This window comes from Ascaphus truei, chromosome 19 (assembly GCF_040206685.1).
Source record: "Ascaphus truei isolate aAscTru1 chromosome 19, aAscTru1.hap1, whole genome shotgun sequence".
NCBI lineage: Eukaryota > Metazoa > Chordata > Amphibia > Anura > Ascaphidae > Ascaphus > Ascaphus truei.
In genome coordinates this window covers 23837217-23855079 of record NC_134501.1, presented here as the reverse complement: position 1 = coordinate 23855079, position 17863 = coordinate 23837217, and the positions used below count along the sequence as shown (strand labels likewise).

At 51.1% G+C, this 17863-nt stretch overlaps 1 protein-coding gene across 1 annotated transcript in view; it reads left to right on the top strand.

Moving 5' to 3' along the window:
* Window positions 1–4732: 4732 nt before the first annotated feature.
* MMP2 (matrix metallopeptidase 2) overlaps window positions 4733–17863 on the top strand; it is a 28984-nt gene continuing 15853 nt past the window's right edge. Inside the window, exons 1-5 of the mRNA XM_075576968.1 lie at window positions 4733–5047; window positions 7845–8071; window positions 8220–8368; window positions 8467–8595; window positions 15576–15749. Coding sequence (XP_075433083.1) covers window positions 4913–5047; window positions 7845–8071; window positions 8220–8368; window positions 8467–8595; window positions 15576–15749 — 814 coding nt within the window. The 5' untranslated portion in view covers window positions 4733–4912. The remainder of the gene's footprint in view (window positions 5048–7844; window positions 8072–8219; window positions 8369–8466; window positions 8596–15575; window positions 15750–17863) is intronic.

The window sequence follows — 17863 nt, the reverse complement described above, 5'->3', positions numbered from 1 at the left end:
TCTAAAATATTATTTATTAGGGAGAAAATTTACCTTAATAACCGACCATGCACCTTTAAAGTACATGCAACAAAATAAGGAAAAGAATGCTCGGGTAACTCGCTGGTTTTTGAGTCTCCAGGGGTTCCAGTTCACAGTTGAACACAGGCCAGGCTCCAAACATGGAAATGCTGATGCATTGTCCCGAGTATACACCTCCCTATTTTCATGTGCTCACCTGATAACGATTGAGCAATGGGGGGGGATATGTGATATATTGAAGCAAAAGGTGTTTGAGGGGAGGTACATAGGAACCAGTACCTTCCAGGGTGTGTTCCCTTCACTCTCACCTGAGCCCTAATTAATGAGCTTCAAGGTTAAAAGGCAGCACAGACAGCTTCCTGTGCTGCTGCTGTGCTGGTCTGAAGGCATACACAGACAGCCCTGTGAGATACTGCAAAGGGAAGCTGCAGGTACAGTGTCTAAAGTGGGGAAAGACCTTAGTTTTCCCCACTGGTAGTTAGGGACTAAGCTGTATTAGTCAGAACTCTGAAAAGGAGTTAGGCTTTTGTTTCTGTTTTATCTTATAAGTTAACCCTGTTCCTGCTTTGTACCTGGCAAATAAACCCTCCTGTGCATCAACACTACATTTCCCTGCCTTTGATCTGGATAAAAGAGACTGCAACGTGGTGGGGACATCACAGTATGTACTGTATTTATGTACTGTATGTATTTATGTACTGTGTATGTATGTATGTATGTATGTATGTACTGACTGTGTGTATGTACTGTATGTATGTACTGTATGTATATATGTAAGTACTGTATGTATTTATGTACTGTATGTATGTATGTATGTATGTATGTATGTATGTATATTTTTATTTATACAGCGTCATCCATGTACACAGTGTGTCACAGCATTAATACACGGGACATAATAATATAACACATAATGGGAATAAGCGCTGCAGACATTAAAGTAATATTAGGAAAATGAGTCCCTGCCCCGAAGAGCTTACACTCTAAGCTGTTGTGTTCAACTGTTCATGTATTCTTAAACCAAGGCTATGCCCATATTTTTCCAGCTCATTCCTCTGAAAGCAATCGCAAGATACTAGTGTAGATGAGCAGGGGGTCTCCGGAGCTGAACCGCATTGATTTCAGGTCCGGGGACCCCCTGCTTCCCAAGATACAGGCCCCGTTATGGGGTGCCGGTATCTCCTATGCATTTAAATGTCTCGCGTCACGTGACCGGGGGATTTAAATGCATAGGTGATACCGGCACCCCATAACGGGGCCTGTATGTCGGGAAGCAGGGGGACCCCGGACCTCAAATCAGCGCGGTTCAGCTCCGGAGACCCCCCGCTCACGTACACTAGTATACATTTTTTTAATTAGAACAGCTTCATTACCTTCGCGGCTAGCCGCTAAGGCAATGAAGGGGTTAACCACCAGTGCCCGATTTATTGTGGGGATGGATGAAGTTGGTATTTGGCCCTTGGTTGGTGTTTATACCTACCGGATGGGTACCTTAGCCGCATTAACCACTATGGTAATGAAGGGGTTAACTCCACCCGCAACCTCAACTCTGCAAGGCCTAAACACCCACCAAGGGCAAATACCATCTTCACCCACCCCCGCTACCCACAATAAACATGGCACTTGTAGTTAACCCCTTCATTGCCTTAGCGGTTTGCCGCTAAGGTAATGAAGTTGCCTGTAAAGGCAGTTTTATTGCATGGGATTCATGCCGGGGGTCTCCGGTGCTAATATTAATGTGTATCAGCTCCGGAGACCCCCGGCATCAATCCGACGCAGGAAAAATGCATTTCTCAAGTCCCCTCTCGCCGCCTTCTCAGCAGCGTCTCACCAGCCTCACGCCAACTTTTCCTGGCGTGAGGATTTTGGGAGCAAATCGCCGCGATTAGCCTCGACAAGCTCAAGTTTCAAAAGCTGCCGATAATTGGCTTATCGCCGCTCACCTGGCGTTGTGTTTTGGACGGCAGCAAAAAATGGCGGTTCATGCCTTTATCGCCCACTTATCGAGGCTGTCTAAATAGCAGAAGGCATTTTGGGTCCCCGAGACTGAAATCAATACGGTTCATCTCCCGGGACCCCCTGCTCCCGCACACTATTAATAAAAATGACATTAAAGCAGCTTCATTACCATAGCGGATAGCCGCTATGGTAATGAATTTATTTAAATTTTTTTTATGGGGGTTTTGATACTAGTGTGTGGGAGCAGGGGGTCCTGAGGTAAACCGCGTTGATTTCAGCCTCAGAAACCCCCTACTTCCCGAGACACAGCCCCCGCTATGAGGTGCCGGTATCCCAGTGCAGGATTTAAATCCCCCCCGTCACGTGACGCGGGGGATTTAAAAGCACAGGGGATACCGGCACCCCATACCGGGGCCTGTATCTCCGGAAGTAGGGGGTCCCCGAGGCTGAAATCCAGACGGATCAGCTCAGGAGACCCCCTGCTCCCACACACTATTATCAAAATGAATTCTTTTATTGCACGATCGCCTGTAAGAGCCGTGAATGGAGACGCAGCTGCAATATGCTTTATAGCGCGATAGCACTGGTACAAAAAACAAGTCGGACAATAGTGCTTTTTTTTAAATCGGCCTTAAAAAAATGGCGGTCAATCTTAGTGAATACCATTTTTGGCCTCATGTCTTAGTGCGCGATAAATAAACGCGTAGTTGGGTGCAAATGCGCTGATTTTATCACTGCTTTGTGAATCGGGCCCTAATTTCTTTCAAAACTGAAGCTGTCTCACATTTTAAAGCTGCAGTTCAAGCTGCCGTTTTTAAAAAATATATATATATTTTTCCCATTCAATATGCGCATCAATACAATCTGCACACTGACAGGCGATTAGCTAAGCTGCAGATCGATCATTTCTCCTGTAATTGATCGCTTGCTCAGGGTTATTTAATTCAGTTCTTGCACAGCATTGTGGGCAATGTAGTCCAACAATATCATGTGACTGGGCAGTTACTAGATATAATTGGTGCACTGCTAGAGAGAGGGCGGGGCTCAATAGACAGAGCCTATCAGAAGGGGGAGGGGCTGTCACTTTGGGAATGCTTCCTACATTAGGCCTCGGGCATGGTCAGCGCTTAGGTGCTGACCCGTGCTGAGGCGCGCTGGTGCACCCCTGCAGCCGCAATGTGAGCGGCTTTAGCAGGGGCTCGCCTACGCTTCTCCAAGCGTGCGGAAGCATAGGTCTTATCCAAATTTTAGATTTCGCGCTCATGGGAGCGCCGGGCGGGTCACGTGAGCGGTTCGCCCAATGAGGGCGAACCAGCTCCGTGACGTCACTGGCCCGCCCCCCGACACGCCCACAGACGGCGCGCTAACCAAGGCCAGGGAAAGCACCCGCTTTCCCTCAGCCTCAGCGCGCCTCAGCACGGCTGCTGCAACCCTGGACGCAGCCTTAGAAACATTAACACGGTCTTTAAAACATTTTTTTTAAATGCTATAGTATTTTCTCATAGTACAGAACTGATTTATTTAAAAAAACCACATCTAGGATATTGCTGGAACTGCAGCTTTAATGGTCTGTAACTGTTTCATACGCCTATAACTTATTTGATCTTTAACTGTTCATGCAATGTCTTTCTATTTAATGTTCACCTAATGTAACTATGTATTTGTAGCCATGTATCTGTGCCGGGGACATGCGTGAAAACGAGCCGTCAGGCTGGGATTATAGCGCCTGTGCACCCGTGTGCGATGGCGCGCATAACCTGCCGCACTCCTGCAGCCCCCCCCCCCCCCCCGCGATCAGTGAATATAGCTGCAGGAGATTGGGGGAGGCGTGGCGGACACGTCACGAAGCTGGTTCGCCCTCATTGGCTGAACCGCTCTTTTCAATTGTGGCCGCGCCATTGCGCTCTGCCGCGCGCGCGTGCCCGCACTAGATACACTGTCATAGGGAGACAGGTATTTATCATTGACGCGCCGCGCACTATAATTCAAGCCTAAGGCCGAGTCCGTAGCAGGGGAGGCCGCGCTGAGCCGTGCGGACGCTCCGCGCTGAGCCCCTGCATCCTCCATGAGGATGCCTTGAGAGGGGGCTCACGCGAGCGTCCGCAGGCGTGCGGAGGCGCTGGATTTTTCAGCCGACAGCCAAGCTGTTTTTCAGAGCGCTGTCGGCTGAAAGCATCCAATCAGCGCGGAGCAGCGTCAACGTCACGGCGCCGTGACGTTGACGTCGGTGCGTCGCGGGCGATTGGCCCAGCGACGTCACTGCCCCGCCTCCCTCAGTCTCCCCCCGCCTCCCGATCGCGCCAGGCAGGGAGCGAGCGCACTGGTGCTCGTGCGCGGTGACTATCACGCGCTCTGCTGGGCTGGGCGGTCTATGGCCAGCTATTTGTGCGCACGCGGGGGGTAGGGATGCGTGTCGGGGGCGCGGCCAGGCCGTCACGGTGCTGGTTCGCCGTCATTGGGCGAACCGCTCACGTGACGCGCCAGCGAGCCTCAGCAAGCAGCTAAGCGCCGTGCATGCGCAGACGCTCGCTCACGCTGGCCACGCACGCTGCAGCAACGTGTCTCATCGCGCCCGACCCGCTCAGCGCCTCCCTGGACGAAGCCTAACTCGCAATGCATTACTTCCTGGAAAAACATTTTTATAAATAACGGTGCTTAAGACGGTTTTGCCGGCGGTTTCCACCCTCTCTGGCGCTGCGGGGGTTAAGCCGAGCCTGGCGGGTCACATCTGGTCTCTCCCCTACTCTCATGTTTCCAGACTTCCTCCTGTGGTATCTGCAGAATGTACATCTGGGTCTCTCGGCCATACAAAGAAACTGCAGCGAAGCAGCAGGGGTAGGACGCCAGCCCGGGACACACAGAGACCCCCACCCACCCACCAGCTTCGGAAAGAGACTCGGCATCGCTCACGGCTGCGGCACGGCTCCGAACAATGAAGACGTTCCCTGTTATTCAGCTTTCTGCCTTCTTTTTTCAACTCCTGGTCCCGTTGGTCACAGCGGCCCCCTCGCCCATCATTAAGTTTCCGGGAGACGACTCCCCCAGGACAGATAAGGAGCTGGCCGTGGTAAGTGGGCACCTCCTGCCGTGGCCTCCCCCCCCTCACGCAAGAGGAAAAGGGGGTGGTGGCATGAATGTATATATCATTTTATTTATACAGCGCCCTTAGTGTGCACGGCACTTTAGAAAATGACAATCCAGATAAAGTGGAGACAAACAGTATGGGAAAGGGCGGCACGTAAATGGCACGAGGCAAAGGGAGGTCCTGCTCCGCAGAGCTTACTATGTCCTGCCCCGCAGAGCTTACTGTGTCCTGCCCCGCAGAGCTTACTATGTCCTGCCCCGCAGAGCTTACTATGTCCTGCCCCGCAGAGCTTACTATGTCCTGCCCCGCAGAGCTTACTATGTCCTGCCCCGCAGAGCTTACTATGTCCTGCTCCGCAGAGCTTACTATGTCATACCCCGCAGAGCTTACTATGTCCTGCCCCGCAGAGCTTACTATGTCCTGCCCCGCAAAGCTTACTATGTCCTGCCCCGCAGAGCTTACTATGTCCTGCGGGGCATGGCATCCACAGGGGGTCAGCACTGAAGAGGGTAACCCCCCCCCCACAACATAATACTAAATGTTCTTTGTGACACTGTCATCTCTCCCTCCTTCCGTGTCATCTCTCCCTCCTTCCGTGTCCTCTCCCCGTCCTTCCGTGTCCTCTCCCCGTCCTTCCGTGTCCTCTCCCCGTCCTTCCGTGTCCTCTCCCCGTCCTTCCGTGTCCTCTCCCCGTCCTTCCGTGTCCTCTCCCCGTCCTTCCGTGTCCTCTCCCCGTCCTTCCGTGTCCTCTCCCCCTCCTTCCGTGTCATCTCTCCCCCTCCTTCCGTGTCATCTCTCCCCGTCCTTCCGTGTCCTCTCCCCGTCCCCTCTCCATCCTTCTGTGTCCCCTCTCACCGTCCTTCCGTGCCCTCTCTGTCCTTCTGTGCCCTCTCTCTGTCCTTCCGTGTCCTCTCTCTGTCCTTCCGTGTCCTTTCTCCCTCGTTCCGTGTCCTCTCTCCCTCCTTCCGTGTCCTCTCTCCTCCTTCCGTGTCCTCTCTCCTCCTTCCGTGTCCTCTCTCCTCCTTCCGTGTCCTCTCTCTGTCCTTCCGTGTCCTCTCTCTGTCCTTCCGTGTCCTCTCTCCCTCCTTCCATGCCCTCTCTCCACCCTTCCGTGCCCTCTTTCTGTCCTTCCATGCCCTCTCTCCACCCTTCCGTGCCCTCTTTCTGTCCTTCCATGCCCTCTCTCCACCCTTCCGTGCCCTCTCTCTGTCCTTCCGTGCCCTCTCTCTGCCCTTCCATGCCCTCTCTCTGCCCTTCCATGCCCTCTCTCCACCCTTCCATGCCCTCTCTCTGTCCTTCCATGCCCTCTCTCTGTCCTTCCGCGCCCTCTGTCCGCCCCGCCTCTGCCCCTCTCCTGCTACTCGTAGGAGATAACCGGGGAATGAGGAGGAGGTGGGCAGCTTCCATCTTTCGGAGCCTCCGTGAGGTTCAGAGCCGAGCTCGCCTCCTTTTGGGAGAACGTTGCTCTCCAGCAGGGAACACAAACCCAGGAATTCTCTCTCCAGCTCCAAGAGAAAGAATTTGGCCACAAAGGTGTCGGCTTTCAGTGGCTCACAGCCGAACGTGTCTGTGGATCGCCAGACTGACTGCCTTTCCCTGTGGAAAATCTACAAGGAGAAACCAATGTGATTTCTCCTTCCCTTTGCTCCATCCAAAGACGGACATGGTCCTCTCTTCCACGTAGTAACAGAGGAGGGAGCGCGAGTAGTTTGTACGATACCTTTTATTGGACCAACAAGTAGTTGACAGCGGCGGATTTCAAATCCTAGGCACAGCTGGTGTGGCCGCCTCCTCACCAACGTGGCGTCGCGTTGCCATGGTAACACGACGTCATTTGGCGCTGCAAAGTCACGTTGCCATGGCAGTGAGATGCCGTGTGACGTCACGTTGGCGGGCGGCAGGTAAGCAGGCGGCCGCAGCAGAGACGTGACTTCCCATCAGGCCCGCTAGGCCCAAGAGTGCAGCAAAAGTATACGGGGGTGGACATTTTTGCCGCCCCCATAGTGTTGCCGCCCTAAACCCGGGCCTAGCGGGAAATCCACCACTGGTAGTTGATAAATTAGAATATAATCTAGTGCGTCATAGTTACAACTTCCGAGCTCCCCGACATAATCCCCTATTTATCAGAAAGACTTTGTAATCAATAGCTGGTTATACATTGTGACACCTTTAATGGATCAACATGAGGTTCCTCCGTAGATGAAGAAAAGACAGGAGGCCTGTGCACGTTAGAAACCTCACAGGTCTCTTCTTCAAGTGTCCTTGAAGTTATTGTTACTGTGAGCCCAGGATAAGAAGAGATCGGTGGATACAGTTCAGTTGAAGGAGAGGCTACTGTATGTGTGCTATAATTTCATCTACAAGAATCTATAGGGGGGTGTCCATTAAAGGTGCCCTAACCCAGCGGGGCTCAACTCGAGTCTTCAAGACCCCCGCGCAGGTCGGGTTTTCCGGATATCCCAGCTTCAGCAAGGGTGGCTCAATCAGACCCAGCTTCAGCACAGGTGGCTCAATCAGTCCTTGCTTCAGCACAGGTAGCTCAATCAGTCCCTGCTTCAGCACAGGTGGTTCAATCAGAGGCTCAGTCTTTGACTGACACACTGATTGAGCCACCTGTGCTGAAGCAGGGATATCCGCAAAATCTGACCTGTTGGGGGGGGGGGGGGGCTTGAGGACTGGAGTTGAGCACCCCTGCTCTAACCTACTGTACAACCAACCTACGTCCTCCAAGACCAATACAGCTACAAGAACGGTTATCTATCGTCTTCTCCTCCTCCAGCAATACCTCAACAAATTCTATGGCTGCCCCGAGGAGAAGTGTAACCTGTTCGTGCTGAAGGACACGCTGAAGAAAATGCAGAAATTCTTTGGTCTCTCTGAGACCGGAGAGTTGGATCAGAACACGATCGACACCATGAAGAAGCCGAGATGCGGGAACCCAGATGTAGCAAACTACAACTTCTTCCCGAGGAAACCCAAATGGGAGAAAAACCATATCACATACAGGTACTGCCCACCTCGTCGTGTCACCATGCATGCTTATTGTGTCACCATCCATCCATGCTCCCCGAAGGGCAGGACTTTCATCCCGTTGCAGCTAGGTGCCCCTTCACTCCCCCGCATTTCTGCTGAACCTCACACTGTTCTCTCTTAGGATTTTGGGGTACACACCAGATCTGGATTCTGAAACCGTGGACGATGCTTTCGCCCGCGCCTTAAAGGTCTGGAGTGACGTCACGCCGCTGGAGTTTAACAGAATTACCGAAGGAGAAGCCGATATCATGATCAACTTTGGCCGCTGGGGTACAGTCTAATATCCGTGCCGTCCGTGGTGGGTTGTTAGCATACGTATCGTGATATCGTGTAGCGGGGTCTCCCTGACACGTCCTTGTCTTTTGCAGAGCACGGAGATGGATACCCATTCGATGGCAAAGACGGGCTCCTGGCTCACGCCTTCGCACCCGGGTCCGGAGTTGGGGGGGATTCTCATTTTGACGATGATGAGCTGTGGACTCTAGGGGAGGGTCAAGGTAATCAACTCTCCATCCATCGTACCATTATCATCGCTGCAGGGGAAGTCCCAACCTTCTCTGGGCGGACCTCCCAGCACATTGACTAGACCCCTGCTGTATGATGCTCTGTGATGCTGTGTATCAGCAGTGTGACGCTCTGTGACGCTGTGTGATGCTGTGTATCAGCAGTGTGATGCTCTGTGATGCTGTGTATCAGCAGTGTGACGCTCTGTGACGCTGTGTGATGCTGTGTATCAGCAGTGTGACGCTCTGTGATGCTCTGTGATGCTGTGTATCAGCAGTGTGACGCTCTGTGACGCTGTGTGATGCTGTGTATCAGCAGTGTGATGCTCTGTGATGCTGTGTATCAGCAGTGTGACGCTCTGTGATGCTGTGTATCAGCAGTGTGATGCTGTGTGATGCTGTGTATCAGCAGTGTGATGCTCTGTGATGCTCTGTGATGCTGTGTATCAGCAGTGTGATGCTCTGTGATGCTGTGTATCAGCAGTGTGACGCTCTGTGATGCTGTGTATCAGCAGTGTGATGCTCTGTGATGCTGTGTATCAGCAGTGTGACGCTCTGTGATGCTGTGTATCAGCAGTGTGATGCTGTGTATCAGCAGTGTGACGCTCTGTGATGCTGTGTATCAGCAGTGTGACGCTCTGTGATGCTGTGTATCAGCAGTGTGACGCTCTGTGATGCTGTGTATCAGCAGTGTGATGCTGTGTGATGCTGTGTATCAGCAGTGTGATGCTGTGTGATGCTGTGTATCAGCAGTGTGACGCTCTGTGATGATGTGTATCAGCAGTGTGACGCTCTGTGATGCTGTGTATCAGCAGTGTGATGCTCTGTGATGCTGTGTATCAGCAGTGTGATGCTGTGTGATGCTGTGTATCAGCAGTGTGACGCTCTGTGATGCTGTGTATCAGCAGTGTGATGCTGTGTGATGCTGTGTATCAGCAGTGTGATGCTGTGTGATGCTGTGTATCAGCAGTGTGACGCTCTGTGATGCTGTGTATCAGCAGTGTGATGCTCTGTGACGCTCTGTGATGCTGTGTATCAGCAGTGTGATGCTCTGTGATGCTCTGTGACGCTGTGTGATGCTGTGTATCAGCAGTGTGACGCTCTGTGATGCTGTGTATCAGCAGTGTGACGCTCTGTGATGCTGTGTATCAGCAGTGTGACGCTCTGTGATGCTGTGTATCAGCAGTGTGACGCTCTGTGACACTGTGTGATGCTATGTATCAGCAGTGTGATGCTCTGTGTCACTGTGTGATGCTGTGTATCAGCAGTGTGACGCTCTGTGATGCTGTGTATCAGCAGTGTGACGCTCTGTGATGCTGTGTATCAGCAGTGTGATGCTCTGTGTCACTGTGTGATGCTGTGTATCAGCAGTGTGACGCTCTGTGATGCTGTGTATCAGCAGTGTGACGCTCTGTGATGCTGTGTATCAGCAGTGTGACGCTCTGTGATGCTGTGTATCAGCAGTGTGATGCTCTGTGATGCTGTGTATCAGCAGTGTGATGCTCTGTGATGCTGTGTATCAGCAGTGTGACGCTCTGTGATGCTGTGTATCAGCAGTGTGACGCTCTGTGATGCTCTGTGATGCTGTGTATCAGCGGTGTGATGCTCTGTGATGCTGTGTATCAGCAGTGTGATGCTCTGTGATGCTGTGTATCAGCAGTGTGATGCTCTGTGATGCTGTGTATCAGCAGTGTGACGCTCTGTGATGCTGTGTATCAGCAGTGTGATGCTCTGTGATGCTGTGTATCAGCGGTGTGATGCTCTGTGATGCTGTGTATCAGCAGTGTGACGCTCTGTGATGATGTGTATCAGCAGTGTGACGCTCTGTGATGCTGTGTATCAGCAGTGTGATGCTCTGTGATGCTGTGTATCAGCAGTGTGACGCTCTGTGATGCTGTGTATCAGCAGTGTGACGCTCTGTGATGCTGTGTATCAGCAGTGTGACGCTCTGTGATGCTGTGTATCAGCAGTGTGACGCTCTGTGATGCTGTGTATCAGCAGTGTGACGCTCTGTGATGCTGTGTATCAGCCGTGTGATGCTCTGTGATTCTGTGTATCAGCAGTGTGATGCTCTGTGATGCTGTGTATCCGCAGTGTGATGCTCTGTGACACTGTGTGATGCTGTGTATCAGCGGTGTGATGGTGTGTAATGCAGTGCATCCAACAAAATACAAAAATACTCCATACTTGCATTCTACATCCAATGTGACAAAATACATACCAGTAGTTAAATACTTCAATGTTAGTATTCTCATGAGTAAGGGTCATTTAGTTACTGTAAACCCTTTGGCCAAAGCGTTATAAGCCTGCAGCCACGTCACGGCATGACCAGTATGCAGCCACGCCACGGCATGACCAGTATGCAGCCACGTCACGGCATGACCAGTATGCAGCCACGTCACAGCATGACCAGTATGCAGCCACGTCACGGCATGACCAGTATGCAGCCACGCCACGGCATGACCAGTATGCAGCCACGTCACGGCATGACCAGTATGCAGCCACGTCACAGCATGACCAGTATGCAGCCACGTCACGGCATGACCAGTATGCAGCCACGTCACGGCATGACCAGTATGCAGCCACGTCACGGCATGACCATTATGCAGCCACGTCACAGCATGACCATTATGCAGCCACGTCACGGCATGACCAGTATGCAGCCACGGCATGACCATTATGCAGGTCCTAAGAGTACGGCACCTGTGAAATTCTCATGTTCCCCTGCTGTGGAGGGAGAGTGGCCTGTCCTGCTCAGGTACACGGAAAAACCTGCTACTTAAACAATATATAAAAATATGATGTGGTGGGTTCTGGGGATAGAGCTTTCTGGGCTTGTGTGTTTATTAATTAAAAATTTCGTCTGGTATCGGGGTTATTAAGCTCACCCGCCACATGTTTTAAGTTGCAGGTTATGCATGTACCTGTGCAGGACGGGTCTATAGAGACCATTCTCCCTCCAGCAGGTAAATGAGAATTCTCACAGGTAGTGTTAGGACCTGCAATACTGGCCGTGACGTGGCTGCAATACTGGGCATGCCGTGACGTGGCTGCAATACTGGCCGTGACGTGGCTGCAATACTGGGCATGCCGTGACGTGGCTGCAATACTGGCTGTGACGTGGCTGCAATACTGGGCATGCCGTGACGTGGCTGCAATACTGGGCATGCCGTGACGTGGCTGCAATACTGGTCATGCCGTGACGTGGCTGCATACTGGTCATGCTGTGACGTGGCTGCATACTGGTCATGCCGTGACGTGGCTGCATACTGGTCATGCCGTGACGTGGCTGCATACTGGTCATGCTGTGACGTGGCTGCATACTGGTCATGCCGTGACGTGGCTGCATACTGGTCATGCCGTGGCGTGGCTGCATACTGGTCATGCCGTGGCGTGGCTGCATACTGGTCATGCCGTGACGTGGCTGCATACTGGTCATGCCGTGACGTGGCTGCATACTGGTCATGCCGTGATGTAGCTGCATACTGGTCATGCCGTGACGTGGCTGCATACTGGTCATGCCGTGACGTGGCTGCATACTGGTCATGCCGTGATGTGGCTGCAGGCTTAGAACGCTTTGGTGAAAGGGTTTAACTAAATGACCCTTACTCATGAGAACACTAACATTGAAGTATTGCAGTATGTATTGTGTCACATTGGATGTAGCGTGGGGTATTTTTGTCTTGTGTTGTATACATTTTGCCACGCTCTGTAACACTCCTTTTGATACAAATATACAGTATGATGTGGTGGGTTCTGGGGATAGAGCTTGCTGGGATTGTGTGTTTATTTCTGCAGTGAGACGTTGTGTGATGCAGTGTATCAGCAGTGAGACGTTGTGTGATGCAGTGTATCAGCAGTGAGACGTTGTGTGATGCAGTGTATCAGCAGTGAGACGTTGTGTGATGCAGTGTATCAGCAGTGAGACGTTGTGTGATGCAGTGTATCAGCAGTGAGACGTTGTGTGATGCAGTGTATCAGCAGTGAGACGTTGTGTGATGCAGTGTATCAGCAGTGAGACGTTGTGTGATGCAGTGTATCAGCAGTGAGACGTTGTGTGATGCAGTGTATCAGCAGTGAGACGTTGTGTGATGCAGTGTATCAGCAGTGAGACGTTGTGTGATGCAGTGTATCAGCAGTGAGACGTTGTGTGATGCAGTGTATCAGCAGTGAGACGTTGTGTGATGCAGTGTATCAGCAGTGAGACGTTGTGTGATGCAGTGTATCAGCAGTGAGACGTTGTGTGATGCAGTGTATCAGCAGTGAGACGTTGTGTGATGCAGTGTATCAGCAGTGAGACGTTGTGTGATGCAGTGTATCAGCAGTGAGACGTTGTGTGATGCAGTGTATCAGCAGTGAGACGTTGTGTGATGCTGTGTATCAGCAGTGAGACGTTGTGTGATGCAGTGTATCAGCAGTGAGACGTTGTGTGATGCAGTGTATCAGCAGTGAGACGTTGTGTGATGCAGTGAGATGCAGATGCCGTGTGACACTGTGTGATGCAGTGTAACGCTGTGTGATCAGTGTAACGCTGTGTGATCAGTGTAACGCTGTGTGATGCAGTGTAACGCTGTGTGATGCAGTGTAACGCTGTGTGATGCAGTGTAACGCTGTGTGATGCAGTGCATCAGTAGTGTGACGCAGTGTGATGCCGTGTGATGCAATGTAACGCTGTGTGATGCAGTGCATCAGTAGTGTGACGCAGTGTGATGCCGTGTGACGCTGTGTGATGCAGTGTATGAGTAGTGTGATGCTGTGAGATGCAGATGCAGTGTGACGCTTTGTGATGCAGTGTATCAGCAGTGAGATGCTGTGTGATGCTGTATATCAGCAGTGTGATGCAGTGTGACGCTGTACAATGCAGTGTGACGCTGTGCGATGCAGTGTATCAGCAGTGTGATGCTGTGCATTGCAGTGTACACTGTGTGATGTAGTGTGATGCAGTGTAATGTAGGGATGCAGTGTGACGCAGTGTTATGTAGTGACGCAGTGGGACGCAGTGTATTGTAGTGACAGTGGGATGCAGTGGGATGCAGTGTAATGTAGTAACACAGTGTAATGCAGCATGGTGCAGTGCAATATAGTGACGCAGAGTTACGCAGTGTAATGTAGTGACGCAGTGTGATGCAGTATAATGTAGTGACGCAGTGTGAAGCAGTGTAATACAGTATAATACAGTGTCATGTAGTGACGCAGTGTGATGCAGGGTAATGTAGTGATGCAGTGGGACGCAGTGTAATGTAGTGATGCAGTGGGACGCAGTGTAATGTAGTGATGCAGTGGGACGCAGTGTAATGTAGTGATGCAGTGGGACGCAGTGTAATGTAGTGACGCAGTGTGATACAGTGTCATTTGGTGACACAGTGTGATAGTGTCATGTAGTGACGTAGTGTGATACAGTGTCATGTAGTGACGCAGTGTTATGCAGTGTGATACAGTGTAATGTAATGACGCAGTGTGATGTAGTGACGCAGTGTTACGCAGTGTGATGTGACGCAGTGTGATACAATGTAATGTAGTGACGCAGTGTGATGCAGTGACCCAGTGTGATGCAGTGACGCAGTGTAATGTAGCGATGCAGTGTAATGTAGTGACGCAGTATGATGCAGTGTAATGTAGTGGTACAGTGTTACGCAGTGTGATGTAGTGACGCAGTGTTACGCAGTGTGATGTAGTGACGCAGTGTAATGTAGTGATGCAGTGTAATGTAGTGACGCAGTGTGATGCAGTGTAATGTAGTGACGCAGTGTTACGCAGTGTGATACAGTGTAATGTAGTGATGCAGTGTTACGCAATGTGATGTAGTGACGCAGTGTGATGTAGTGACGCAGTGTTGCGCAGTGTGATACAGTGTAATGTAGTGACGCAGTGTGATCTAATGACGCACTGTAATGTAGTGACGCAGTGTGATGTGACGCAGTGTAATGTAGTGATGCAGTGTGATGTAGTGACGCAGTGTGATACAGTGTCATTTGGTGACACAGTGTGATACAGTGTCATGTAGTGACGCAGTGTGATACAGTGTCATGTAGTGACGCAGTGTTATGCAGTGTGATCTTGTGTAATGTAGTGACGCAGTGTGATGTAATGACGCAGTGTGATGTAGTGACGCAGTGTTACGCAGTGTGATGTGACGCAGTGTGATACAATGTAATGTAGTGACGCAGTGTGATGTAGTGACGCAGTGTGATGCAGTGACCCAGTGTGATGCAGTGACGCAGTGTAATGTAGTGATGCAGTGTAATGTAGTGACGCAGTATGATGCAGTGTAATGTAGTGGTACAGTGTTACGCAGTGTGATGTAGTGACGCAGTGTTACGCAGTGTGATGTAGTGACGCAGTGTTACGCAGTGTGATGTAGTGACGCAGTGTAATGTAGTGATGCAGTGTAATGTAGTGACGCAGTGTGATGCAGTGTAATGTAGTGACGCAGTGTTACGCAGTGTGATACAGTGTAATGTAGTGATGCAGTGTTACGCAATGTGATGTAGTGACGCAGTGTGATGTAGTGACGCAGTGTTGCGCAGTGTGATACAGTGTAATGTAGTGACGCAGTGTGATCTAATGACGCACTGTAATGTAGTGACGCAGTGTGATGTGACGCAGTGTAATGTAGTGATGCAGTGTGATGTAGTGTGATGTAGTGACGCAGTGTGATGCAGTGTTACGCAGTGTGATGTAGTGACGCAGTGTTGCGCAGTGTGATACAGTGTAATGTAGTGACGCAGTGTGATGCAGTATAATGTAGTGACGCAGTGTTACGCAGTGTGATACAGTGTTACGCAGTGTGATGTAGTGACGCAGTGTGATGTAGTGACGCAGTGTGATACAGTGTTACGCAGTGTGATGTAGTGATGCAGTGTGATGTAGTGACGCAGTGCGATAGTGTTACGCAGTGTGATGTAGTGACGCAGTATGATGCAGTGTATCAGTGCCCCACAGCTGTTTCACACTTCTCCTCTTCCTCCTTCCAGTTGTGAAAGTGAGGTACGGGAACGCAGACGGGGAGTTCTGTAAATTTCCTTTCCTATTCAACGACAAGGAATACACGAGCTGCACCGACACCGGCCGCAGCGACGGCTTTCTCTGGTGTTCCACCACGTACAACTTCGACTCCGATGGGAAATATGGCTTCTGCCCCCATGAGTGTAAGTGCAACCCTACCCTGTTCCCGCTTTCGGCAGCAGACCCACCCCCATGTAATTGTGGGGTTAATGCATTTCTTATTTTAATAATATTCTCAAATGTAGGGAACCTCCTTAACAAGACAATAAGGAATGTCGCCAGATCGGCAAATATAATATAAGCCCCGTAGGTGCCGACAGACAGTGACAAATCAGACATGTATTTGCCTGGGTACGTACACCCCGAAGTGTTTATGATAACGTGGTTGAGATAACCATGCTTTGTGGAGGGCGCCATCTTGGATTTGTGATGTCACCCGGGACAGAGGAAGAGAGGCTGCAGTCCGTAGAGATTCTTGTTGTGTGGTTTGCTCCCCTGGGAAACGTTGGATCAGGGTGGTCTCCCCCGGCTGCAAAACCAGGGTAAAAAGGGGGGGAACAAAACACTGCGCCCCGTTCATTTGGGCTACTGCTTTATTTTTTATATACGTTTGGTGCAACTTTTAGTTCTTTGACGCATGAACCCTCCAGAGTCTTACACAACGGGAGTCAAGAAAGAAGGCGAATTAAGGCACTTCAGATTTCCCCAAAAAAAACCACAAATGTAGTCAAGCCAAAAAGCTTCGCCTTTGTATTTTTGGAAATCCGAAGTGCTTTGATTCTCCTTCTTTCTAGGAATCTACCAAACGGAAAGCTACGGGTGTCCCATGGCATGAGGAGCCCCCCCGGGATAAGTACCCCAGCTGCTTTATTGTGTGGTGTGGTGTGCAGCATGTGCTCTGGTTTACAGACATGTTTGTGCAGAAGAAGTAGGAGTCACAAGGGTCAGCGATGAGCCGTAATGCTGCGTTTCAGCCTCTCTCTCTCTCTCTCTCTCTCTCTCTCTCTCTCTCTCTCTCTCCGGTCTGTCCTGGGTGATGTTTACTAAGTGAAGCATCACATGTTCTAGCACAGAGCTCTGATTACAGATGGGGAAGTGACTCACGGGGAAGATCAGCAGCAGTAAGATGGGAGTGGGGGATGTTGACCCAATCGTCCTCTTGTAAACAGCAGAGAAGCCTTGCTGTGTAGCAAAACACTTTTCCCCCGCACACTTGTGTTCGGCTGTGCAGCTGTTCTGCTCCGGGTCGCCATCTTCTGCTGAATAATAACCCAGAGATTTTCTTTCTTTTTTTTTTTCAAGTTTTTTACTTATATATTTAACTGTTTTTACCTTCTCCGGCGGCGACATCAACCGGTGGCATCTGCCCGTGCATGGTCCCGTCAAAATGGCTCGGCGACGCCAAATGGCCTCGCGTAACCTTGACAACGTTACGTGACGGCACCATGGGGCGTCCAATTGTCATGGCAGTGTGATGCTGCGTGGCGCCGTGATGTCGCGTTGTCATGGCAACGAGGCGCCATTTGACGTCCCGGAGCCGTTTTGACGGGAGCATGCAGGGGGGAGGTGCTCCCTGAGAAGGCAGTGAAGATTTCTGGGTCGGACTGCTGGGGCGCGCTCCAACTCTGCTCCCCTGCTTGGCTTGCGCTCTGCGCCGGTCTGGCCGTCTGCTCTGATTGCGCTCTGCGCCGGTCTGGCCGTCCTCCGTCCTCTTCTCCCGCTGTTGCCCCCCAGTTTGCGCACCTCGCCCGGAGATTTGAAATGTAAACCTGTAGCCCGGAGATGGGTCAGCGAAACCCATAGTCTCTGGGTCAAATCCGGAGTGGTGGCAACCCTGGTTCTGCTGCCTGTGTGAGATGTCCCGTGACACTTCACCGGGGGGGCTGCGAGGAGAACAACGAGGCCCAAATTGTGGCCATTGGGCATTGTCTCGGAACGGCTTTATAACGCCGTCCAGATTCCTGCAACTTTGGAATCACCGCAACGTAGTTTCCCGAAATATATTCTGCCCTCACTGCTTGTGGTCATGATAAGAGTTACAGTAGGCCTCCATTTAAGGAGGTCTGAAACGTAGGTTGAATTGTAAATCCATGTGGTAGGGAAGGGGTTAAGGAACCACAACTACTTCCCCGTGATTTCCCGAAAGTGTCAGTGTTAGTGGTCCGAGGGCGCTTTGATGGCTCCAGACCGTTCCATGTGGTTGTTTTGCAAGCAGCTGGATACATATGTTTCCGATTAAGACCACTTTATTCTTCCA